Source organism: Chaetodon trifascialis, chromosome 20, assembly GCF_039877785.1.
Source record: "Chaetodon trifascialis isolate fChaTrf1 chromosome 20, fChaTrf1.hap1, whole genome shotgun sequence".
Lineage (NCBI taxonomy): Eukaryota > Metazoa > Chordata > Actinopteri > Chaetodontiformes > Chaetodontidae > Chaetodon > Chaetodon trifascialis.
Window position 1 is genome coordinate 5,191,533 of NC_092075.1, and position 25,413 is coordinate 5,216,945.

The 25,413-nt window shown below is 41.5% G+C and overlaps 1 protein-coding gene across 1 annotated transcript in view; it reads left to right on the top strand.

Moving 5' to 3' along the window:
* The first annotated feature begins 20,615 nt into the window (after positions 1-20,615).
* The window catches only part of lamc3 (laminin, gamma 3), a 99,216-nt gene continuing 94,418 nt past the window's right edge, over positions 20,616-25,413 (top strand). Inside the window, exon 1 of the mRNA XM_070989767.1 lies at positions 20,616-21,003. Coding sequence (XP_070845868.1) covers positions 20,616-21,003 — 388 coding nt within the window. The remainder of the gene's footprint in view (positions 21,004-25,413) is intronic.

Sequence of the window (25,413 nt, forward strand, 5' to 3'; positions counted from 1 at the left end):
TTAAGATATATAGCCCTATGATAAAGTAGACACATTAAAGTGGTATGTGTCCATGAATGCGAGTGAAGCCAAATCGCCTTAAATGAAACAGCTGCAAGCTAAGCTGGAGGCTGAGGATGCTTTGACCATATCTCAGTACAGAAGTAATGAAAGCTTGAATTTTGCATCATTTTTAAATCCTTTGACATAATTAATTGATTGCACAATGAGCTCCATTGATGGAATTCAATTTCAGTTCTGCATATCACATCACTGAAGGCAAAATTATGAAATGGTAAGTTTATTTCATCCCTCTATTTGAATCAAGAATCTCTCTTGAAGATTTCCAATTAAAAATACAATTTATGATTCGACTGCTGAATACAGGTGTGATATATCTGATACAAAAGAAGAAGATGTTGCTTTATCACCAGCAGCCTGCCTGTAGTGGAAAGACTGCACAACTCAGTTTCTTGATTAGCCATTAAAAGCACTGTGGGTAATTTTTATTATCATAGTGGAACATGTAGTTTGGTAAATGTCATTAATATTGTGTTTAAAGGGGAAAAATGTAGGTAATTTTTTTTTTTATATGTTCGTAGGTGTGCACTCATAATGCACAATCATGACTCAAAACACACACTTGACAAATGGCAAATGGTCCAGCTGCTATGTTGGAGGTTTGGGGACAGATTTTCCATGCACACTACATGTGATTCATCATATATTCCTTGTTGGTATGCTGTTGATGTATGAGCTGTGACAGACATGAATTAGCTCTGATGGGATGCTCTGTACCCAGTCCATGTCATTATCTTCCAACAGCCTCTTCCTTTTCTGACCTCCCCTTTTTCCTGTAACCCTGAAACAGAATTGACTCTCTGTATCTTAGCAGCCATCCCTAAAGTCTAACTTTGAGATATCCTTCTAGGAAGACATGTCTCAATGCCATCCACTCTCAGGTGTTTTCAGTTTGATAAGACCTGCTCTGCAAACAAACCCACACCTGGGCATGTAAACTTGAAGTTGCTTGTGTTATTGAGAAGTGAACCTGCTGCTACATCGTTAGGTTAGTGTTTCTGCCTGAAATATGTTTTCCTGCTCTGTAGTGTAAACTTTATCTAGCCTTCATTCATACATGGAATATAGGATGGGTTATCAACATTGGGTTTCAAAACATTGAAGGGTGCATGGTTTAGTGCTGCCTAACAATAAGAAGGTTATGTGTTTTAATGTGACGGTCAGCTTGGACCTCTTTGTGTGCATGTCCTTCCTGTGCATGCACAGGTTTCCTCCAGGTGCTCTGGCTCCTTCAGTCCAATTTTAAACTGTCTGCATGTCTGAAGGTGAGCGTGAATGGTAGACTGTCCTCATGAGTCAGCCCTTTGATTGACTGGCAACCTGTCCAGGATGTACCGCCTCTCACCCAATTGCCAGCTAGGATTGGCTCCAGCCCCCTGTGGCTCTCAACAATCAGCGGGTATTTCTAGAGGATGGACGGTGTCTAAACACCTTTTTCTAAGGCATATTTAGTCTAAACCCCAAATAAAAACAACATTTAATAGCAAATGTGGATGCGTAAAATGGAAAAGCTGATTATGGTATTCCTGTCAAGGCTATGCAGTTTGAGTTAAATAAGCTCCAAGGCAGGAAAGAAAGGACCAAAGACATAGAAAAGGGTTTAGTGGGATGGAAACAGCGAAAGTTGGTGAAATGACTGTAAAAGGTCAGAAGGAGAAGCACAGGGAATGAGAACAAAAGTGAATGAAAGAAGGGAAAAAAAGCACAAGAAAGGAAGAAGGTTCACCAGGATCTGCACTGACACAGCAGCAGCTGCCACTAGACTTGTGCCACCCCCCACAGCTCGGCAGCTGAGCCCAATGAGGAATAATGAGCTTTAGAAATCCACAAAGGTCACACGCTGCAAAGATCTCCCTCCCCAATCCAGCCCAATCAGAAATGCCACCAAGAGAGCTCAAAAAGAAAATTCTATAGTTTGGAGATGGGGTGACGGAAACTGAAAAAACCCAAAGAAGGAGAAAAGCAGAGGGAAGCACTCTAAAGAAGATCTTCACCTTTATCTGACAACATGGGAGCAGGGGAGCAGTGGGGGGCTACAGTGGGAAATGAGGGCAACAAATTGAAAAGGGAAGGAAGAAAGGAGGGGAGGAAAGGAAAACATTAAGGATGACACGGGGATGTTGTGTACTAAACTGAAGGCAGAGATTGCTGAACTGAGACAGAAAGACCTTGGTGGAGGAGCAGAGGGAGATGATAGGACTGGAATCATTAGAGGGAGAGCAGAGCAAGAATGAAAATATGCTACAAAGCCTCTGTGTGTGAAAGAGAGCAATATCAGTGACGACACACAGAGCTCCTTTAATCCTGGGTGAGTGTGCTGTCCTTCAGCTGCTTTACCCACTGGAGAAAAAAGAGGGGGAGGAACAAATATATTATCTTTACCCAGCAATATATTGTTCAGGAACATATGGCGCTTAATTGTGTCACTTGAACTTTACAGCAGTTAAACTATTCAGGACTGTAATAATGCACTACATTTTAAAGCCCCGATACACAATTAATGTAGGCCACAGTGCTGTTTCTGCCCAACTGCAAACGTCCATGTGGCCTGCATTCAAATGGCATCTAATGTGGGGGAGTCCACATGGTCTGCATTTAAATACTGAATACCTTGAGTGCAATTGGAATGCAGACCGTGTGGAAAACTGCACACGTTCTGCATGTTAAGGCTAATTTAAAGCTCTTAAGAGCTCGGATGTAAGAACATGAATAAAAAGTATGAAATAGGAGACAAATTCACTTAACGCAGCTCATACTTTCGGTTTAATTTAAATTCAAATGAATGGTTTGGCGTTTTGGGAAGTCTGCTAGATGGGATCAATACCTAGAAGTCGTTATCTAGCTTAGCATAAAGACTGGAAACAGGGCAAGATAGCAGACCTGGCTCTCTCCAAAGCTGAAAAACATCTGCATTCCAGCACATCAAGCTTAGTAATGCTACTAACTTTGGACAGAGCCATGCTGACTGCATCCCCGGCAGAGAGAATATAGCTAATGTAGATATCCCCTAAAGCCTGATTCCACAACTGCATGACTTTATTTCTCACCTGGCATTTATTCAGAGAAAGATTTAGGGAGAAATCCAACGCCTCTAGAACAGCCGCCATGTTTATGTGGTTTGGAAACTGGAGGCAAAGAGCAGTGACAGCCCAGTGAGCAGTGCAGTTGTCCAGTCGAGTGTAGGAAGGGTTCATTGTTGATGACTGACTGAAGGAGGGAAATGTCAATTATCTTATTGTACTGCCTACATTTGAGATGTTTGTCTCAAGCTAAGCCATCCATGGCGCTGCCAAACCACAGTGAGGAAAGGGAAAATTGTGGATGGCTTTCCCAGATTACCTCTATTACCTCAACAGGCCTCCACACTAACACTTCTTATACTACTCTTGTAGACTAGGAAATCGCACAACACAGCTGTACCCCAAAGTTTAATGAGTTCATTTCCACAAGCATAGAATAAGTCCGTGTGTTACTTCAAAAGAGCAGGAAATTGACAGGTTTCTTCAATTATTACTGTCTGTGTGGAGTAACGTGTTACTGATTACACTAATTTTCACCAAACACTGAAGTAGAACTGTTGTTTTATTTGGTTATACATCATTTGTATTATAGTTTGTAGTAATAATGCTAGCACTACTACTGCCCTGGCGTAACCTGCCGTCCGTAGCAGCGTTAGCTTACCTTATGATTGGCTGACAAGCTTTATCAGACCCGTTTATCCTACTTGCGCGTCTCACGTGACAAATACTCGCATACGTTTGAATTGTTTTCACCTATGCAGCTCTGCGTCTGCGTCTCACAGGCGTGACCGCGGCCCGAGGCGTTTACTAATGCTTCAAGTAAACACGAGGTGGATGCCCATTAAGAAGGAACTGAATAAATATATTTATCTACATTTTGCAGCTAAGGAGGAGCAGAGTGTGTTGTTCTCTGGACAGAGCCAGCCACACACACTCACACACACACACACACACACACACACACACACACACACACACCTCTTTTGCACCAAGTTTGCTGAAAGCTGGAGCTACAGTGATGGGCCACATTTCCCATCATGCCGTGCTGGATGGGGTAGTTTGAACATGGTGGTTTATGTTGCTATTTTGAGATTTGATACTCAGTGGAATGTTATTGTCGGGCTGACATCACAGATGGCTGCAAAGTGCTTCTAAACATTATGTGATGTGGCAATTGTAATCGTATGACCTTGTTAGTAAGTCATTATGTTACTTTGTAACTGCAAAAAAGGAAGAAAAAGTAATATATTACTGTCAGACATTAACCTCCACACAGACGGCCACAGATCTTTGATAAACCAGATGAATTGTACTCGTACAGAGAAACTATCTTTAAGCAAACAAGCTGCTTACATTGCAGGAATTTTCCATGTACAATAAAAATAGCTGAAGCTCAGCGAGGTGGGATGAAGAACAGACCTGTTCTGTCTTCATATCTGATGTCAAGTATGACATCAGCATTAGATAAGTGTAAATTTGTCATCCTGTTTGCTGCGTCCATTTAGGCGTCTGTTTCAGTCTGCTTTACTCTTGAATTCTGATTCAGCCGGCCTCAAGGGCTCCTCTGCCTCCTCCTGAGAATGATGTACCTGCTTATCAGCTGACTCATCATGTACGTAGTTAGAGTGAGTTGAAGTTAGCACAACAATCCCTGTTTCATGCTGGGATGTGCGTCAAGAACGTCACATTGAGTACAGCTGTTAACTATCAAACTGTCAAATACATACATCAAGCATTTTTCATTAGGCTGCTTAATGAGACACCTGTCCAGACTTGTGCTCTTCATTTAATTGTCAACCTTACCAGAAGGCAAAATTAAGTAAGCAAATTATACTGAAACAATGACTAATATTAAATGTTTAGATCTTTACCGTTTAAAGCTTCTCCTTCACACTCACCCTTGAAAATGCGTCGTCGTCTCGCCGCACAACAATCTGTAAAACAGTGATTTCTTAGCATTATATTTGGCGCTGAGGGCTGCCTGCTACACCATGTGAAGTTGAGAGAATTTAAGTCAAAGCCTAAAGGCAAGGGCTGCCTCAGCAGGCATATCTATACCAAAACAAACAATTCACTGTCAGCACAGAAAGGAGCCGCTGTCATTCAAATGCAAGCCAGATAAACATGACAATATTTCTGACAATATAAGCAAGAGCATAGGCTCTTAACTTGGGCATGTACTCGCTAATAAGCAAAAAGCAAATGTTTGGTACAGCCTTGCTCTGTTTGGAGGGCTGGGCGGTGATGGTTATCCACGGTTATCCTCTTCATCATGTCAGAGTCTTGCTGGGCTGCTCCCACTGAAACACCAAAGCCAGTGAGTGCTTTTATGAAGAGACAGCATCTGTGAAATAGTAACACCACTCTTGCTTCTCCCAAATGAGGAAGATTGTCATATGTCACATGTCATCTAACATGTGAGCTGAGTGAAACAGCAAGATGAGAGACAAGCTCACCTCGCATGAATATGGTAAAACACCATGAGGCGTCCCAATAGCACGCCATAAGTGCCATTCCCCTTCCTACTGTCCCTTTATTTCCTACTGTCAACTAGGCAGAAAAACACAGAAAATACCCCTCAGGATATGATACAAGACCACCTGATTAGGCCTTGATTGCGTCGTCTGTCATGGATCCCCTGGGTGTAGAAAAATCAGTCAATCAATCATAGTTTCGCTGAAGCAACATTAGGGATGTGGTAACAAGGGTCAGGGGTCTTAGCATGCAATATTTGGAAGCAAATATAATATATACACACAAAATACATAATTTACTTAGAGGTTACGTCCTGAATGATAGGAAAGGTGAGCGTGTACAACCTGATTAGTAAGAAAAAGACTGATGAAGTGAAGCAATTGGGTGTTCAGAGGGGTGGAATAATAATGAATTTCTTGAGATGGCCAAGTGTGAGGATGCACACTGATATATGCTGAGGCATGTACTGTCCTCAGTTCAGGATGACTTTTTCCTATGGTACACTGCAGCATCCCTAATGATTCAAACTCCAGAAGTGCTTAGATCATCACAAGTGTGCTTTTACACAACACACTCATCCAAAGTTTGCAGCAGCTAAAATCACCCACAACACCCACACACCACATGAGTCGACACAATACTGACATACAGGTTTAAAAAAAGCTCGAGTTTGGTCTCTGAAATGTCAGTTTGTGTATACAGTGAATGATCTCACAGCAAAAATCTGAAATACTGTTTTTATTTTTAACTTGTTTTACAGTTGCTTTACATTACAGTACAATTTCTTTTGTGCTTAATTTGAATTGTGTTTGACATATTTTTAAAAAGTGTAGTTCTAAACACGTCATGAAGTTCTACTTAAATGTATGAACATTTAATATAATTCTGTGGTACTTAAAGCGGTATTTCAAAGTACTACTAAAAAGTGTACTTTATTGTAAGTGTATTATAAATCGACGAGTATTGAATTACTCTTACTTTTAATAGTTTTAAAGTGTACTTGTGAAAAGTGTACTTATTTTCATGTTCTATGTGATACACTATTAGTATGAGTACTTTAATTTTATTTAATTTGAAGTATATTTATGTATATTTGATTGTGCTGCAAGTGTGTTTTGAATGCTCATGAATCCTGATTTTCAGTGGTGTACTTCGGTACACCACTCAAGTGGTACTTAAGGACCTTGAGTCCACTTAAGTATACTTGAAGGTAACAAAAATAGCACAAAGTGAACTTAGTGCATTGTTTAAAAAGTCAAATTTAAGTATAATTTCTTTCCACCAGGGTGTGTAACTGCACCTGGCATCATTTTCTTCACATTGAAACACAGAAATGTTTGGGTTCGAGGTAATTTCAGCTCATACAGATTAGAGTGAAATTATAAAACCACCACAATGCGTCTTTGTAAGAACACTACGTGTCCCCAGAACAGCTTCAATGCACCCTGATGGAGACTCTGCACCTCTAAAGGCTGAATGAACACACTTTCAACTGGGTTGAGAAATGCTGACTATTAAACCAGCTCACTGCCAGGTGGGGCTGCTCCAGAGAGTTTTTCCATCAATAAAGCAGTTTATTGTAATTCTGGGAGACAGCTATGCTTGTTTAGAGATCTCAGAGGTCATCACAGAGCATATGTACATTATGTTCAGTGTTGATTGGCAGGTGAAAGGTTCCTCCATGAGGTTTGTTTATGCAGGTCTCCATCAGATCAAAAGCTATTTTACATGAGAGACCTGAGAAGAAATAACACCAAAGATCACAACTAAGATAAATGAAGTTTGTTTGTTTGTTTGTTTGTTTGTTTGTTTGTTTGTTTGTTTGTTTGTTTGGATATAACAGACAAACAACCTTTGTTCCGTTATTTCATATTTGTTATGTCTAATTAGAATTTGTACTTTATGAGTCAGCTATTTATTATGACATTTGTTGTTGCCAACTTCAGCAGTGATAGCATAGAAAGGAGTCAGGAGCTTTTTACACATTAAGTATTTTTGGGCTTTAGATCAAGTTTTGAATTAATTAGGTCGTTCAAGGCAGACTGTCAGCTGGGAAAGGCCCGATTTGCTGTTTATTCCAAAACATAGAAGTTGGTATCATTGGCATAAAAATCAGTTTTCACATGTTGAATTGGAAAATAAAATTAGTTATATGAAAAGGACCGAACTTTGATCCTTGAGGGATGCCGGTGTGGTCCTCTTTCTTTAGTTTTCTCTTTTTATTCGTTTATAAGGAAATCTTGCTCATTAAAGTTGAATTGAAATTGTTTAAATCTTTTTATAATGGTCATTGATTTGCCATTGCCTTTTTGCCATTTTTTTCTGCCATTTCCGACACAAACCACAGTGGTGCAATCAGCTGGGTACAGATTAGAATGACATCTGTTGTTTTGGATTTAGCAGCATGTTTCATTGGTTCTGCTAGGTTTCCATATCAGCTGAGATCGAGATGAGGTTTATTTATATCAATACCGACCTCTTTAATCTTGTATGAGATGCCAGAGAACCAATTAGGTTAAGGTCACCGGTGAAAAGCAGCTCAGAGATGCATATGTTAACCATAAAATCCTAATCTCCTCCGGAGAATCACTAATTGCAGAGTGTGCAAGGGGGTTAATACCAACAGCAGTGATATGAGCATCACATGCATCCACTTAAGTAGACATGCAATAAAGATGTTCTTTGCATAAATCAATACACCACATGCTTTACCTTTCCTGTCGCATATAAACAAGACATAACTAGATACATCTTGAGCTGGAGCCATTTGACCAGATTTCTGTCGGAGTTAAAATATCTTTGGCAGTTACATTTGTACGTCATTTCTTCAAGTTTGTACATGCATTTAAAAGTCATGTACAGTCCTCTGGAGTGCCTCAGTGGTGGTATTTATTTTCTTTTAACATCATCAACACCACCACAGATTGCAGAGTGTTGTCATGTGCAGTATACGGAAGAGGTAACTGCATAAAGTGTGAACTCAATAGCAGAACTGAAATAACATTTCTGCCATAGGTTTCCAGGGCCAAAGTAAAACACATAGTAAGCAACTCACAGAATCACTCAATTTCCACAGTGATTGTGTCATTTTTCTACTGTGCTATCAAAATTACTTGAGCAAGGATGTAATAACTGATTTTTTTTATTTATTTATTTTTTTACACATGAAGGCTGTTAAAGTGAACGTTTCTATCACTTCACATGAGGAAAGATTCTTTTTCAGAAAGAACGATACAGTGAAGGTGGAAATGAGTTAATGTGGGAGCTGTGTAGGAGGGACTGATTATTAAAATTAATTTAGTTTTATTTCACTTAAATGCAGAGTGAGTTATTTGTCACAAACAGACAATTACACAATAAGTACACATCTGCATGCTTCAATAAACTCGCACATCGGTTCGAATGCAAAATGAGAGACTAGACGTGTGTGTTGTGATTACACCAGCATGCAGGAACATCTGCATGCATTATCACCTTGGAGCTATTCATCACACCCATGGCACTTCCAAAATACTCTGTGTTTGTAACACAACATGTGCACGCACCAACTTAGACTCCACATACTCTCTCATTAAGCAGCAAGGGAAGGCAGGAGAGACTGGAGAGTTGCCCAGTCCAAACCCTGTCAGGTCAACCATGCAGAACATAATTTCAGGAGGAAGGAGTGAGAAAAATAGGACAGCTCTGCGAGGAAAAGGGGGAAATTAGCGAGTGGACACCAGAGCTCTTAGCCTCGGGAGTGATCACAGCCACCACGCTGAGATAAGCCTAGGAGAGGTCAATAAGGAAAACCATTAGCTGACAAATGACCACCGCTATAATGCCATTATGAAGTAGGCCCATAGAAATCAGAGGGTGCATATCAACACATGAAAAGGAATAACAACAGCCTGGACATTAAGACTAATGCTTCCCAGTGATAATCCCTTATTTCTAACTTTGAAATGATCATTAAGTTGCACCACTCAGATGTAAATGGGACATTTCAGTCATTTCAGTACTTTATGCTTTAAGCTTTAATCCTCCATACTGTTCAGGCTCAGAGCTCAGGCAGGCTCGCTTACAGGAGGGTTGGTCGTTTGGATAAGGCCAGTGCTAGGCAAAACTATTTCCTCCTCTCGCTTTCTGTGTCTATTCATCTCTGGCTTGTGTCATAATAAAACCTGCAGAGACGCATAGAACCCTGAAAAAATAACTTTGGTCAGGATAGGTCTGCAGAGATCTCCGCATTATTCAGGGCACCTCCGTGGCCTTGTTTACACATACAAGCACCCCCTCTCTGTGATAGCCCTGATGTTGGATTAATGTTGTCATTTGCACCTATTGTTCTCATCCCTCCCGCCCATTCTTCTGCATCCATACTGTCCCCTTCTGTTGCTGTTTTCTCTATAGCCTCTAGCCTTTCACCATCCCCATTGCCTCCCAGCCTGCTTCTTTTCCTCCCTCCACTGATTTGTAAATGAGCAGAGCGCCCAATGGATATATCACTAACTCCATTAAGCAGATACTGTTCGCCTTAAGGTGCAGCCTGGTGTGTGAGTATGTGTGTTTGTGTGCACACGTGTGTGTGCATGCGCACTGCATGTGCACACATTGAGAGAAGGGGAGAGAAGGGGGTATGTGTGCAGTGTTGTGTGTGGATTCAGTGCATGTGAGGGCGGGCCGCAGTCATGAACCACTGAGGTCAAATTTGCAAAGATTGAACATAAGCACCCTCGTTCCCATTTTCCATCCATCTAAGGTGGAACAGCCATTAAATTAATGACCTGGTCTCACAGCCTGCATGTGTATGAGCCTGCATGTGAGTGTAAATAATGCATGTGGGTAGGTAGGAGGCCAAACAAGAACCTCAAATAATGTAAATTATCACATGAAAGATGAGCAGGGATAAAAGAAGACCAGACAGAGGGAAGCCCACTTGAACAAATGCGCAACATACGATCCATAGAAAACTCCAAAAAAGCCCTGGATTTAGCTTTTAGGCGTGAATGAATCATATTCGTTTGTCACAATAGACATATTCCATTAGATACGGGTGTGTGGCTGGATGATAATCAGTTTCTGCTCTGTCTTCCTAGTACACATGGCCGGCAGAAGCTTCGACAATGTGAATCTGCTGCAACAATGTGGAAGTTCCCACCATTCCCTCCTCTATTCCTCCATGCATCACAGATCAATATCAGTGCCACCACCTCACTTGTTATCTCAACGGTGGAGTCTGGGTTGATGGAGGAAGTGCTCCATCAAGTGTGTAACTTGGAAGTGTTACATTAATTGGTACTGGAATCATTGGACTTTCTATGCCTTGGAGAGCTGAGGCGATGGCGTGTGGGTTGTATTCATGAACTGCAGTATGAAGTGATTGGTTGAATTGAATGCTGTGAGGAAAGCGTGGAGTTGTAATCATCTGGCATTATTGTTGTGTTGGAGATTTTTGTCCCCTATAGCTGCACCTCTCTTTAAGCCAAAGGATCCCTCCTCCTCTCTGGGTGTGTCCTTGCCAGAGAGACATTTGAAGGCATAGACGTCTGCTACCTCTCACTCTTTAAAACGTGGATGATGAGGATTTAATCTCCTCTAAGTGGCCAAGGTGAGTTAGAGTTTTAAAGTACTCTTGAAGTGTCCTGATAAAAAAGAAAACACAGTTTTACCGGAGGAACAGTATTTGTTTTCACCTTGTCTGTTGCTTGTGGGAGGTCATATTTCTGAATCCTGTATTATTCTTTACATAATGTGCGGTGCTCGAGTTTAATTGAGGCACATTGTATGCTTTGTGCAATCGTCATCAACAGCTAACATCCGTTTTGGATGTTTTGCATATTGTTACTTCACTTGGATGTTTGACCTTCACTGTGCAGAGTGACGTACATGCAGAGTTTGGCACTACAGGGCTGATTTCACATTCAAGTTTCCCTGTGCTCGCCTTAAATCTGAGTTACAGTCATGCAGCAACCACAAGCAAGGCTTTTGTGACATTATAATGGGTTTGCAAGCAAAGTGTGGTTCCGTGTGTGGCTTACAGAGGCGTGATCTTATATGGAGCTTGTATTCAGTAGTTGTTCCTTATGAATGAACAGTAATTGTGCACATACTGTATTCTGGATTTTTGCAAAAAGATCAGGCCTATTTGTTTTTTTAACGAGGTGAATTAGCTTTTTGTTATTGCAATTATTATTCCAAGCAGAGTATTTTTATATGGCATAAATGATGTCTGGAGGGGATCTTTAAACGATGAAATAGCAAATAAAGCACTTAACTATCACTTTCCCCTTCACCCCATCCTCTCTTTTTGCTCTACTCCTCCCCTTTATCCCCTCCTTGGAAAGTAGTACAGTGGTGGAGAGCAAGCAGAGAAAATAAAGAATGTGGAAAATGAGCTTTGGGATGCCACATAAAAGTTGTTTGTCTCCTCTCCTAAACCTGTGGGGCCCCACAGTCAGTCACACAAATGGGAGGGCAGAACATCGCTTCCACTTACAAACCAACTCAAGCACAAAGCAGCTATGTCCAATTATGGGAGGCACAAATTAAAAGTGCAAATTGCGGTGTAAAAATCTCAGTCAAATTTAAATGTAAAACTTGAAACCAGGGTGCGTGGAGCATTCTAATGAAGCCATTGAAGGGGATTAATATGCTGAGTAATTGCTGGATATATTCTTTCTCTCTAAAGCCCTTTTTTAATCAACAGTCAACTAATTACTTAACCCAGGAATGTTATGAGTAAAAAGATGTTGGTTTCAGGAAGGTGGGTGGACAAAGAAAATGCGGGCCTCCCTGCTGTGCATTAAAAGAGAAAAAGTCTTTTTAGATATTACAATAACAGAAGGAAATCTCTAAAGAATGCAGGGCTGAGGCTGTAAATTCTGCACCTTTGACACCAGCTTAACAACAGCTCATACACAATAAATATCTACAATCCTCGGTTTGTTACAGGGGCTCTGTCCAGCTCTGGGTCCCATAAATCACTGAATAGATTTCTTCCCTCGATGGCACCCCTGTGCACAAGTGTCATATAGCCATGTTTGCAGGTCTCATGAAACTCTGGAACATTTTTGGAGAGCAGTTCGATCTGTTTATTCTGTTGTTCAGCTCCCAGTGTGGTAATGGCAAATTTGTATTACATCAGCTGGGGAAGCTGACAAATCACCTTGGATGGAGGATACAGTGTGAGCTAATATAGAGCAGCAAAGTGGGGTGAGTTATATTGGGCAGCTAGAGAGTTAGGGGCATTATTTCACACTGACAATGCACTTTCCAACATTTGGAGGGCTGCAACATGTTCCTGTTAATCACTTCTAAAATTTTCAAAAAGTCCTGCTTATCAAGAGAGTCGAAGGTAAAAAAAAATTAAAATGTGTGAATGAATATTTGAGTAAAGAAGTGGAATATCCCTGGATGTAGTGCATCCAGTGACCAAGCTTAAAATTCTGCCCACCGTTCCACTAATGGAGGGTTTACAGTCAGAGGTTTAAGCTTTATACAGCTCATTAAATACATTCAGCAGTAGACAAGCGCTGCTCGAGTCAGAAAGGGCAGGAAATTTACAGACACACAAAATAAATAGGATGTGTGTGTTTAAGATGACAGGTTTATTAGATTTTTTTAATGACTTATTCATAAGATTTTGTCATTAGATAAAAGAAGGATAGAGAAGTATGAAACAGTGAGATATAAAAATATTAATTATGTTTATTTTCAGCCTGTGTGTCATGGATTCTCTGCACGACTTCTTCAGCTTTATCTCATTGGCATGCATTACAAACCTCTGCTGTCATGCCTGCTCATCAACTGTCCTCAGTGTGTTTTTATTTACCTGACCTATCACCTGACCAGCCGCCTGCCTACACACCTGCACCCCATTACAAGTGTCGGGCAGGCAACCCAATGAGCAGTTAGCATTACATATCTCTGCAAACCACAGATATGTCCAAACTTTAAGTTCCTTTTTGTTCTTTACGTTCAAACTTAAAACAAAGGTCTGGTTATGTTGGAGCACCAAAACCACTTTTGTAATGGTTAGCAAAAGACTTTTTGTCTCTTTCTTAGTCACCACAAACGTGACTCCAATGGTAGTGTGCTGACCTGTGCGAAGCTAATACATAAACACTAACCGCATAGCACCATTCATCAAAATCCTGGTGCAAAGGCAAAGAAGAAGTCAAGCCCCACATTGTTGAAGACACAGAGTGTGAATGGGATTATTAGCTGTAATGTGTGTGACTGTACTGTGTTAGAAAACAAACCGGATTGAGTGACAGCTTATGAGGAGATCACCAGGAAAAGTTGCATTTGTGTCATAAATTGCTCAAATCGCAAATGTAATGGGTGGAAAATGTTCATTATCCCAAGAGGGAAGCTTAGAGTGCATAATTATTCATTAGCATATAGCGATCTTGTCTGAGCCCCGGATTTTAATAAGGCGGTGGATGGTTTTGCATTGAAACTGCAGGAAGAAATTCAAGTTTTCTTGTAAAACAGCTCTCAGTGTTACCGCATGTGTATGGCTGTATATTTAGTATTGCTAACATTTGTCAGCCTCCATGATCAATGCTTTGCTGTTCAGTTTGAGAGATCAAAATGCATCACATTATCACGCTTATCATTTAAATCAAACCGTGTGCGGAGTCTATTTTCATGACCCCGTGTGGCTGGTGAATAATATTTAAATCCTGTTATTCAGTTGGAGTGAAACTTTGCATGGCATCTAAAATGTGATTTTGCATGAATGAATCACAGCTGGCATTTAACTGTCTGGTATATTCAGAGAGAATAGCGGGATTCTCATACATGCTGATGTTATTAATATAATATCCAGAATGAGGTGCTTCTGTTCTCTACTTGTGCAGCAGGCAAACAGCAGGGATTTGCTGATGATGTTTTTCCTTTTTTTAATGCCAACGCTACTTCTGTGTTTTTAACCCATCCTGCCTGTTGATGGTTTGGGACACTCACAGTTCCCTTCTCGCTTCTCTAGAGCTTTGTGCAGTCTGTGTTAGCGTGATTGCTGCTACTATAGCTGCCCTTTCTCAGTGGAATTCCATGTGTCATGTTAGCAAGCCATAGCTGCCTGTGTATCAGTGGCGGGTCATAAAAAAAGTTTTGGAAATGCGAGGATGCACGCAACATTTACCTCTGAACAGTTTATCTCGGGGACTCCAGCAAGCTGCTTTAAATACCAAAAGATATCATGACAGTGTGGCAATGAGTTTTCTACCCACCTGCTGCACGTGCATCCTCGGCTGTTTGTAAATGGCAAACCTGTCTATATGCACACTCCCCAGGCAGCCTTCTTCATTTTGATTGTCAATGTTGCTCTACATTATGCCTGTTTCTCCTGCATGTGCTTGTGACTCATCCCGCTGCTTGTACATTACAGACTGCTAGTTTGATCATTGACTGAGTTAGATTGTTTTTACTCTACCACCTCTCCCTCATGAAGATCCACCTCAAGCTTGGCACCTTTTCTTGTGTGCGTAACAATGGCTGTGTGAAACTTATTCACTTAAATCAGCACAGAGCTTTGAGTAGCACCACCATGTAAGCTGATCCAAGTGCTGCTCATCCCAACACATCCAGAACATCACCAGCATCACCACCTGTTAAATCCAGAAAACAAATAAAGCATGTCATCTCAACACTGCGGCTACAGAAAGCAGCGACTGAACTGTTATCAAGTGTCAGTGATAAACGTCCATTTTTAGCATTTCTTAGCTCTGCCCACACTTGTTTACTTGGCTCGCTGCTGGTCTTTTTCAAAGTCACATCATATCGCAAGCAGCAGCAGCGGCGTGGACTTCTCATTGTGACAGCTTGAAAGCTTTCCTGTGTTTTACTCACCGGAACGCCCACATCAAAAATCATTTTTACACATGAATTTTCCCTATGAAATTAAACCTAAATGAACCAGATATTTTTTTATTATTTGGCTGAGCGCGAACATGACAGGCGATTGTGACTGTGTTTTTTGATTCTCTGTACTCACAGACATCCATTATTTTTTATGCCAAAACGCCATCATTCTTATAATTAATGCCCATTCATCCATTAGCTTTAGCTGTTAACTTATTAGTTCTTCTCTGACGCCCTCATGTAAACAGGTGGTTTTAGGTGTTGAACATACACTTCTTTGCTAATGATGTAATGCTTCATTTGGCAAGCCGTGCTAGAAGAGGGTCTAGGCCTGAATTTACAGATGATTAGTCATTTTTAATCTGAATAAACAGAAGGTCTTTGTGAAAAGTCAGTGACTCTGGACTCCTGCTATTATCACACTTGGTCATGGCATGAAATGACAGGCCTGATGGTGTTGTATATTCATGTTCGTGGCAAGGGATAATCAGCATGCTAGATACAATGGGACTGTACCCATGGCCCAGTCGTGGGTTGCATGGGCCCACACTCACCAAGGGTCCCCATTAAGGAGATCAAACCAGAATATCTTTCTTTTTCTTGAACCATGCATTTAATTATGATGTATATATTTTTTAATGATTTTTAATGGTATTCTGTGGGGCACGAAATATTTCTAAAATCAGATCGTGCAGTGGGCTATGCATCTGCGGTTTTCCTGCACCTCTGTATCCTGATGGCATTGTGGTGTTCCTCCAGTGTTGATGTCTGGTACCCCATGGTGTTCCCCCCTGACCTTGGTTTTGCCAAGTCTTGGTCTTTGGATGGACTTGGTCATCTTTTAAATGAATAAATTTTAAAGAAAAGATGGCTGTGATGAGAACGAGTCGGGCATGTCAGATTTGTGGCTGCAAACTGTTCTGCTCCTCTTAGTTTAAAGGATAACCTGCGAAACTGCTGATTTTATTCATGCTGTCGTCAAATGTTGACGGTGAGGATGGATGGTGTTTTTTTGTTGCTCGTTTTGCAGGGTAAAATCTTGTTTCTCGATAAATTCAGACCTGTGGCGTGTGCTCTCCTTGGTACCGAAGTGATGTTGTTGCCATTTGGCAGATTACTGTGTGGATTATTGCCTCACATCTCCTCAAGCTTCTCTGTGGTGAACTAGTCATAAAGGCCGCGGCTGAGTGTGGTGATCCTGATGTGGGTGTTTTATGAATATTCCATCCTGTTCAGCTTCTGCAGCAGAACCTGTGACTGGCGGACAAATCTCTTTCCCATTATCTGGAGAGACTGATATCATGTGAGAAAAGTATCATAAAGTCAATTTTGAGCAGCTACGAAACATATGTTTTTATATATATATATGAATACTAAGATAATGTTGGCTGTAACAATGTTGTGACCAAAACATCATTCAGTATCAACAGTTAATGTAATACAGTTTTGTCAGGCCAGGGAAGCTTTCATAAAGGTGTGTGATGCCAGGAATTTTTTTGTGACGACGTGGCGGTTGTGCAGCGCTCATTAGTTTGTCAGATAACGCATTCCCTGCGGGGATATGGCAGCCGCCTCCTGCATTGCTAAGTGAAGCACTGACAGCTGTGACATCAAATCACTGTTTGAGAGCGTAACTCATCGCTGCGACATTGTGTCATCATAAAAAGGAGGCCATACCTGCTAGTCTCGGTGCAACACGCTTCACATTGTGACAGCCAGATGCACCAATCTGCAGCATGAAAGGGGTAGGTGGCAGGTGGAGGCTAAAGGATCTGCGGCATTGAGAGAGGAGGAGACGAGAGTGAGAGGTAAGAAGCGCAGGGAAAAGGGGAAAATGTGGGAGGGCAGAGTGGCATTTGAGGTATTACATGGTGCTGGTGGAGAGAGACATGAGTGGAAAGGGAAAATAAAGGACTTCAAAGTGCACTGGCACAAACAGAAGGGGTTAAAGCAGAGAAAACAGATGGATGAGAGGAAATCTGTCTGAAGTTTGAACAGACTGGCAATAATCTCATTTAAAACAAACTGTTCTATTCACTTCCAGTTGCAAAAAGGGTGGAACCAGCATTTCATGACAGTCAAACGCTTGTCCTGTCGCCAGCTAAGGAGCTTGCTTTACTCTGGTAAACACGAATCACTGCCAAATCTTACCCAAACCAGCCACGCAGCTGCAATTTGTTTCTTTAAATACCCTAAACAGAGATGCATCAGTTTATATTGTGATGTTCTAAAGAAAAAACCACAAACTTCTTGGCGATGCAACTCATTCAGAAAAAGTGCAGCTACATGTACACAAGATGTATGTTTCTGCATTGAGGTCCCACAGCTCGTATCTGACATTTAACTTTCAAAGAGAAGCAGTTTGTGTGAAGCCAGCAGAGTGATTTTGACAAGCTGAGTCTCATGCTCGGAGTGTGTAGTCTATCTTCTTACTTGCGTCACAGGAAAGCGTGTGGTTGACTTGTCTGGATGGCAACAAAACAGCAGGGGGTCCCAGGCAATAGCATACCCTTGGGTGCTTTGCAGACTTTCCCCCGCTAGTTTCAGCAGGCCCCACGCTGAGCTCATTCAGCCGTCTCAAATACTGGCCAAAGTTTTGAAGTCAAGAATATGACTCCTTCTGTTGACTGAATGGTTTTTTGCAAGACTCTGGCTCCCCAGCTTGCCGGATGTGTCACAGGTAAAGTCAAAATCATTATTCTCCGCAGATGAATTTGCAGTATCATCCTGATTCAACAGACCTGCAGAACTCATCTGCAGTTGCCCTCCAGAAAAACTGCGCGTCTGGCTTCCTCTTAATAATATTTTCCCACATCTTCCTTCCTTCCTTGCTCGATGCATACACTTCTCAATTTCCATAATGTTCAAGCACGTTGCTGTCTCATGCAACAGTTGTGTCACATTAGAGGTGCAATAATGAACCCGCTTGATGAATAAAACTCTGTTTTCAGAGGCATTAGATTGTTCATCATAATGGCTGATCCACATAGGGCCAAACAGATTTGAAGCCAGACCTGCTCTCATCCAAAGCCAGCAGAGGATTTCACTGCAAATTGATGCAGTCCCGTTTACAATGTCCCTGCCTGAGTACTGATAGAGCCCTAATAAATCAAGGCAATCACAAGGAGATATGGGGAAGACTTTGTCATAAATCCCAGTGGGATCATAAACGTACAGCATCTAAATGCGTCTGTCCACAGTACCTGTCTCTCTCGGTTTCACGCTATCAGTCTTCGCATTACTTTCTTTTGTTGTTCTTCCTTTTCTCGGTCTGCTTCATTTCAAATGCTCCCATGTCGACATTGATCCTGTCTTTATTTAAATTGTACAAGTGCTGATTTGCGCTGTCACTTCAAATGCTGGTTTGATGACTGTGCCAAATTTCTAATGGAATTCAGCAACAGTAAAATCAGTCATAGAAAGAGTCGAGTGCAAAGCATTACACATTGCTAGTTACAGCTCTCAACATCCACCTGTTGGAGCTGTCACTTGTGGGACTCCATTCCACTTTGACGCTGTAGTTGAAGCTCGCATGACTTGCAGAGCAAGCACACTCAGGAGGCCGCCTGGACTGTAGAAATAAACAGGGCAGGCACCTTGTTATGCCTCTGCACAAGTGTTCAAATAAACAAACCTGGATTGGGTAAAAATGGGACTGTTGGCTGCATAGACCAGGACCCAGTCATCAATGAGGCGATGTGAGGAGGAGTGGAGGCCATGGTCACAATGCCTTTCTCACTAAAGCCTCACAGAAGTAATTGTGGAGGCTGGCACTGGTGCCTAAGAGAGCATCAGCTGGCACTGAAAACATGAAGAAGAGTTCAGACTCAGCTTCTCAAGTTCAGGTCTGCTTTCCACTGAACACTGCTAGAATATTTAACATGCACGCAAGCCCACCTATGAAATATGTGTTAGAGAGGAGTGAAAGTTCTGGACACGGTATCAAACCTCACAAGAAATCAAGAAATCACATCACAATTAAGAAAGTCATGGAGGGTATGCACTCCATCCACCTTTTTATTTGAAGAATGGAGATTGCAGTAAGGTTAAAAGTACAGATGTGTCACAACTGACGCAATGTAGTTAAAATGATTATTTATACATTCAACAGCATCTAAAGTACCAAAGCTCTGAAAGAATAGGTCTGAAATCTGATTTTCAAGCCAAGGCTGCACAGAGAAAACAACAGGTGAGAAAATCAACTGGTCCTCAACCATTGCTATTAATATTACAGTATCACGCAATAATAATCACGCATTGTCTTGCTTGGTAATTAGTTACATACAGTTTTTAACACAGAAAATCTGTTTGGTTAAAAGGAGCTCTATTTAGATTGGTGGCTTGTAATCGTTTCCCCACTTTTAAATTGATGGTTAAATCTAACCAAACATTGGTGGATGGGTTATAGGACCCCAAGCAGTCAGTATGAAGCACAAGGATATGCAAACCACTTCCCACTTTTCATGATAGCTGGGCCTTGAGCGAATCTACCTGAAAAAGCAGAGCAGCACTTTCACTTTCTTCACACTATTTTTATAAATAAATTGTCCCTTTAGGTCACAGAACTCCCCTGAGCAACATCCCTTTATGGAGATGACCCGAGCCTGCTGAAATATTCCCGACAGTTTTAGCACCTCTTGTCTTCTACTGTGAATCACTGGAGTCAGCATGTACCAGAGCATCCTGCCAAGTGCATTTATCACCACGTATCGATGATATTGTGTGTTCCTGTAAGGGGTGAATGCAGGTGCTTTGGTGCTCACTATCTCGATAGCCAGAGGTGTAACGTCACTGCTGCATTATTTAAAAATATTACAGAATGTGTTTCTCCTGTCAAATGAGCATCTTTCACCCAAGTCTGGCTTGCATCTGAAGCTAAAGGTGGTGCGGTTCTGGGGTTGGCCAGCAGGTGGAGAAGTTTTCATGGGCTTCTTCTACCCCCTCCAGCCCCCACCTCTGTCCCTCCTCCGCGTGTCTCCTGCTGCCCCTGATGAAAGGAGTTCCTGCACAAACTTCACTCCACTCCACAGAGGGAGAACATATGTTCAGAGAGACACCGAGAGTCAAACAAAGCTCTCAGTCTGGACTCCTTTTTTTGGTGTTGGATTACTTCTCAAGTCGGGGTCTTCATGCCTTTTTCAGGCGTCTTTGTGTCAGAGCATATGAATGTTTGTGTGTGAAGTGTGCATGTGATTGCAACAGCTTGCAGACATGGATGCATCCCTTGCTGTGAGCTCTCCTCTCCTAGCCCTGCTGCTCTCTCTTCATCTCCACTGCCGCCTCTTTGTCTGGGCCGCAATGGACTCCTGCTATGATGAGGAGGGCACCTCAAGCCGTTGCATGCCCAAGTTTGAGAACATTGCCTTCAATCGTACCGTGGTGGCATCGAACGTGTGCGGGTCTCCACCTGAGGACTACTGCATGCAGACCGGCTCCACGCGTTCCTGCCACCTCTGTGATGCGTCAGACCCAGTCCTGAGCCACAACACCAGCCTCCTGACAGACTTCCACAGGAATGAGGAGAACACGTGGTGGCAGAGCCAGTCCATGTATTATGGTATCCAGCACCCCAATTCTGTCAACCTCACCCTCCACCTGGGTAAGAGCACAGCAGCACACCCTCAGTTCAGTCTGACCCCAGAATTCTTTGGTTTGACTTTCCTCAACTTGCAGGAGGAGCAGGAGGGTGGAGGGATCTAGGTCAAGTCTGCATGTGCTCACGGTTGACTTATGGTCTCTGCTCTTATAATGTTGTGCATAATGTCCTGCTTTATTTTAAAGCGCTTGAAAGCTTTTGTGAGCTGCGTTTGTTGTGTCCAGAAATAGAATATGAATATCAGAAACAAATTAAATGCAGATGATTTCCTGTGTTAAGAGGCTGGTAATGGGATTTCTTATTAGTTTTCTTCACACCATTTGACTTTGATTCTTTTTCTTTTTTCATGTTCCTTTTCTGAGGAACAAACTCTCTTGACTTTGTGTACTGGCAGTCAGATGATGTGCAAATCTTTAACACAATCCAGCTGTGCTTAACAACACATGATTTGTATTATTCAGCCGCAGCTCTGAGCTGTCTTAATAAAAAACAGTTTTGGCTCAGACATGGCTTAGACTTGGTGTGTCTGTGAGTGCATAGCCACAAGGGGATGTCTGAGAATTTGGTTGGATTTAAAGTGGATGAGGAGGACACACGGTTGCATCTGACATGCCTAGATAGCAACTGAGTGATGGCCCAGCGTTGGCCCACCTTTGCTTTCGTTCGGCCAACATACCGTCATGGAGTATTGGTGATGAACCTGAATCTGGCTGTCAAAAAACAGTCACAACTCAAGCTGATGAGGCCACAACGCACAGCCTTCACAGAAACATGTCTCCAGAATGATTTAGGCAAGAGCATGACCACAAATCAATCTTCATCTAACAACTTAAAATCCACAAACTGAAGCCGTTTCATGCATTAACAGAAATTCCAGGTAATAAGCAGCTGATAACCTGCAGAAAAGCCCCAAGTTTGGCAGGATAAGACTATGATAAGGAAAGGAGAACTGAAGTTAGCCATCCATTTACATAAAACATATTTGGAATTCAAAAGACACACTTACTTTTCAGGGAGGTAACTTCCATTAACCCCCCAGCCAGACTCATTTTTGCATAGCCAGAACTTGGTCAGCAGGTCCACCATCACTTGAAATTATGCAAGTTTTCCCTTCATGAAAGTTTTCATAAAACTCTTCAAGAGAAATCCCACAGAAATGTATTTTAAGCTAAATTTAGCTTTGGCGTTTTTGAAATGTGGTCAGACTCATATAGCTGAACACCGCTACTGTCAAAACTCATTTGTAACCAAAAAATTACGGCGAAATATCTAAACAGCTTGTCATGGCTGCATAAGTTTAAAGCAGCAACATATGGATTAGGCAGCATAACATTTCAGAAAAAATGTACCAGCTGAGAGAGTCGAGTTTGCCTGCAGTTGATGCATTAGAAAGCACGTGTGTATTGTTGAATAAATTAAGATTTTGGTGATGCAAGTGCGTGAGAAGGAAAGTGTTTTGATTTGGGGAAAAGAAGCGGATTCTTAACTGCGGTATCTTTTGGCATTTTGTGAAAGGAAACTCTTTAAAACAGATTATTGTTGTTCGCACAAATTATGCAAGCATCATGTTTCTTCAGCGCTAAGTGGATTACTTCACAGAACTTCAGTCTGGATGCTTTTCTCTTGTTTGACACTTGAAAAGCTTGAGAAAACAGATACTTATGTGCAAGTAAACCATCTGGGTCAACTGTCTTTCAGTTAGGATAAAGATGGATTTGAGATGGGTAACAGCTTGGTTACAGTAAGCTCAGGTAAGATGGGTTTGGGTTGTGCTTCAGTAAAATGTGATTACCATCAAGTTAATTAATGAAACTTCCTTAATTAATTCGATTTGTGTTGGACTTGGAAGGGAACCTGAGTTTTCAGGATTACCCCCTTCACGCACTCTTTTCCTTTGGGAAAATGCATTCGACTCACTTTTTGTAGACTGTGTGCATATTTGCATTTGAAGACATTCCTCATTTCACAAAATTTTATGAGACCAGCTTGAGCCATTAGCATCATTATCCCATTACCATGCTGTGGAAAACTGCTGAAAGAAGTAACAGACCACATTTGTCACTTTAACTGAATTAAACTGTGGCGATTAATGCTACAAAGCATTAATACAAATCTTTGTATGAAATTACCTTTCCAGCTTCCATTTATTTCTGGAGCTGTGTTTGAACATGTGTGTAGGTGTGTGTGTGTGTGTAGGTGTATTGCTCACATTGTGTGGAGACATAAATCTGTTAACACGGTCACATTGTGGGGACTCACCTTCCCCGTGGGGACAAAATGCAAGTCAACATAATGAAACTCATTTAATTTCAGGTTGAAGACTTGAGTTAAGGGTAGAGTGAGGTTTAGTTTAGGATAGGTTAGGGTAAGGGTGAAAGGCAATGAATGTAAGTCAATGAATGGCAATTAATGTAGGTCTATGTAAAGTCTGTGTGTGAGGGTCTCAGCAAGTACACAGGAAATTTGAATACTTTTATTTTTGAACTAAATTAATACAAACTAAATGCTACTGAAAAATTATACATAGATTAGACATAGATAGATTTATGTGCCACAGGCAGGGTGCTAACAAGCCATGAAACCCAAAACAAACTGACTTACAAAGCCACCAATTACTCCTACATTTAACTGGGAAATATGCTTAAATGAGAAGAGCAGTAGCATTCTTTTGTCTGTCCATTGAATGTGGAGCTTTTTTGCTTGGTTTAGCATAAAGGCTGGAAACGAGGGGAAACGGGAAGCCTAGCAGCACCTGTAAAGCTCACTAATTAATATGTTATATCTGCTTTGTTTAATACATTGTCCTCTGAAGTCTCGACACCATCCTACGGTTGTCAGGTAACCTTACAGCTGAGAGTCACTGCTCCTGACGGAGATAGAGTCTTTTTGTCTTGATTTAACAGGCAATAGTGATTGGTAAATTCATGGTCAATGCACGTCAAACTCTTGACAAAAAAGCACATTTCCAAAACAATTCCTACATTTTGAAAAATGTATTAAACTCTGCCTGTATTCAAAAGAAAGCTGTGCCAAGTTTTTGAAAAACGTTCACCCACAGTGTAGCAGCAATAAAATTCATTCACTAAATAGTTCAGGTAATCCATCACACAATATATTCACAAACTGGAGGAAAACTTAAATTTTCCCATAGGTGTGAACGTGAGTGAGAATCTGTTACCCTTAGTTAGAATGGTGATCTGTCTGGGTTGTGCCCTCATTTTCTCCAGTGTGTGCTGGTGCAGACACCAGCCTTCACTGCTCTGTGCAGGATAAGTGCATAGAAATGGGTGCGGAGGTGGATATCCATAATTTCTTTAGCTAAGACTAGTAAGAGTACAAGACACAAGTACAAGAGTATAAGACAAAGGTCTCATATGCAGAAAAATGTTTAGACTTGAACGGTTAATTAGGCTGATTTATTGTGTGCTCTTTGTAATACTTGCTGGCTGTAACGACTAAATTTCCCCACTGGGATCAATAAAATCTTATCTTATCTTATCTTATCTTATCTTATCTTATCTTATCTTATCTTATCTTATCTTACAGCTTGTCTAAGTGTGAGCAACCTTCTGATTAATTATGAGTAAAAGGGTTTCAAAGTTGGCGTTAAGCATATGAATATTGTTAAGGATAACCGTCAACCTGCAATAACTGTTTTGGCCACTTGGAGGCAGTGAAAAAAATTGTAGACGCAATGATTAACTTGAATCAGCTTGTTAGCAAACAGTTGCCTATTGATATACTTCCAGCAGCTTTAGAGCAACCTTAGCACTCAATTGGAGTCGTGTCTCTGGCTACCTAAGAAATGTAAGTCCATCATTTACTCTCCTTTTAGCTCTGTTTTAGGGCTTCCAATAACTTTTGAGGGAAATATCTGGCTCATTAGCTGCTAAATGCTAACGTTACACCATGGCAACCAGTTAGCCGCTAGCTAGCTAGTTTTTAGGGCTTTTAGCTTGACCTGCTGACCAAAAACAACGTGGCAGGGGTTGAAAAGTTGTCTGTTTCCACTTGGAAGATTGTAGAAAACACAGCAGAGAGGATCTTGAGAGTCAAGTGACAATTCTGTGGGTTTGTCACTGCGAGTTATTCAGCCTGTTGCATTATGAAAATATTGATTACAGACGATTCAGCTAGAATAATCTTCTCTTTGTGTTTGGACTCTCCGCAATCGGTCAGCGAAGATCTGTTCGAAACTAGAAATTTTCTTGACAGGTCAGATTTCCTCCCTCCTGGTCTGTAGGTGGAGGAGTGGGCGCCACCCCCCATCAAAAAGCCCTGCTTCAAAGAACAAGAGACAGGGACAAAACATGATGACAGGAGCTAAAAATGTCAGCCTTGACCGTAGAGGAACTGTTACATCACGTGCTCTGAAAGCAAGAAGTGCGTCCGTCAAATGGACAGTATTGATTT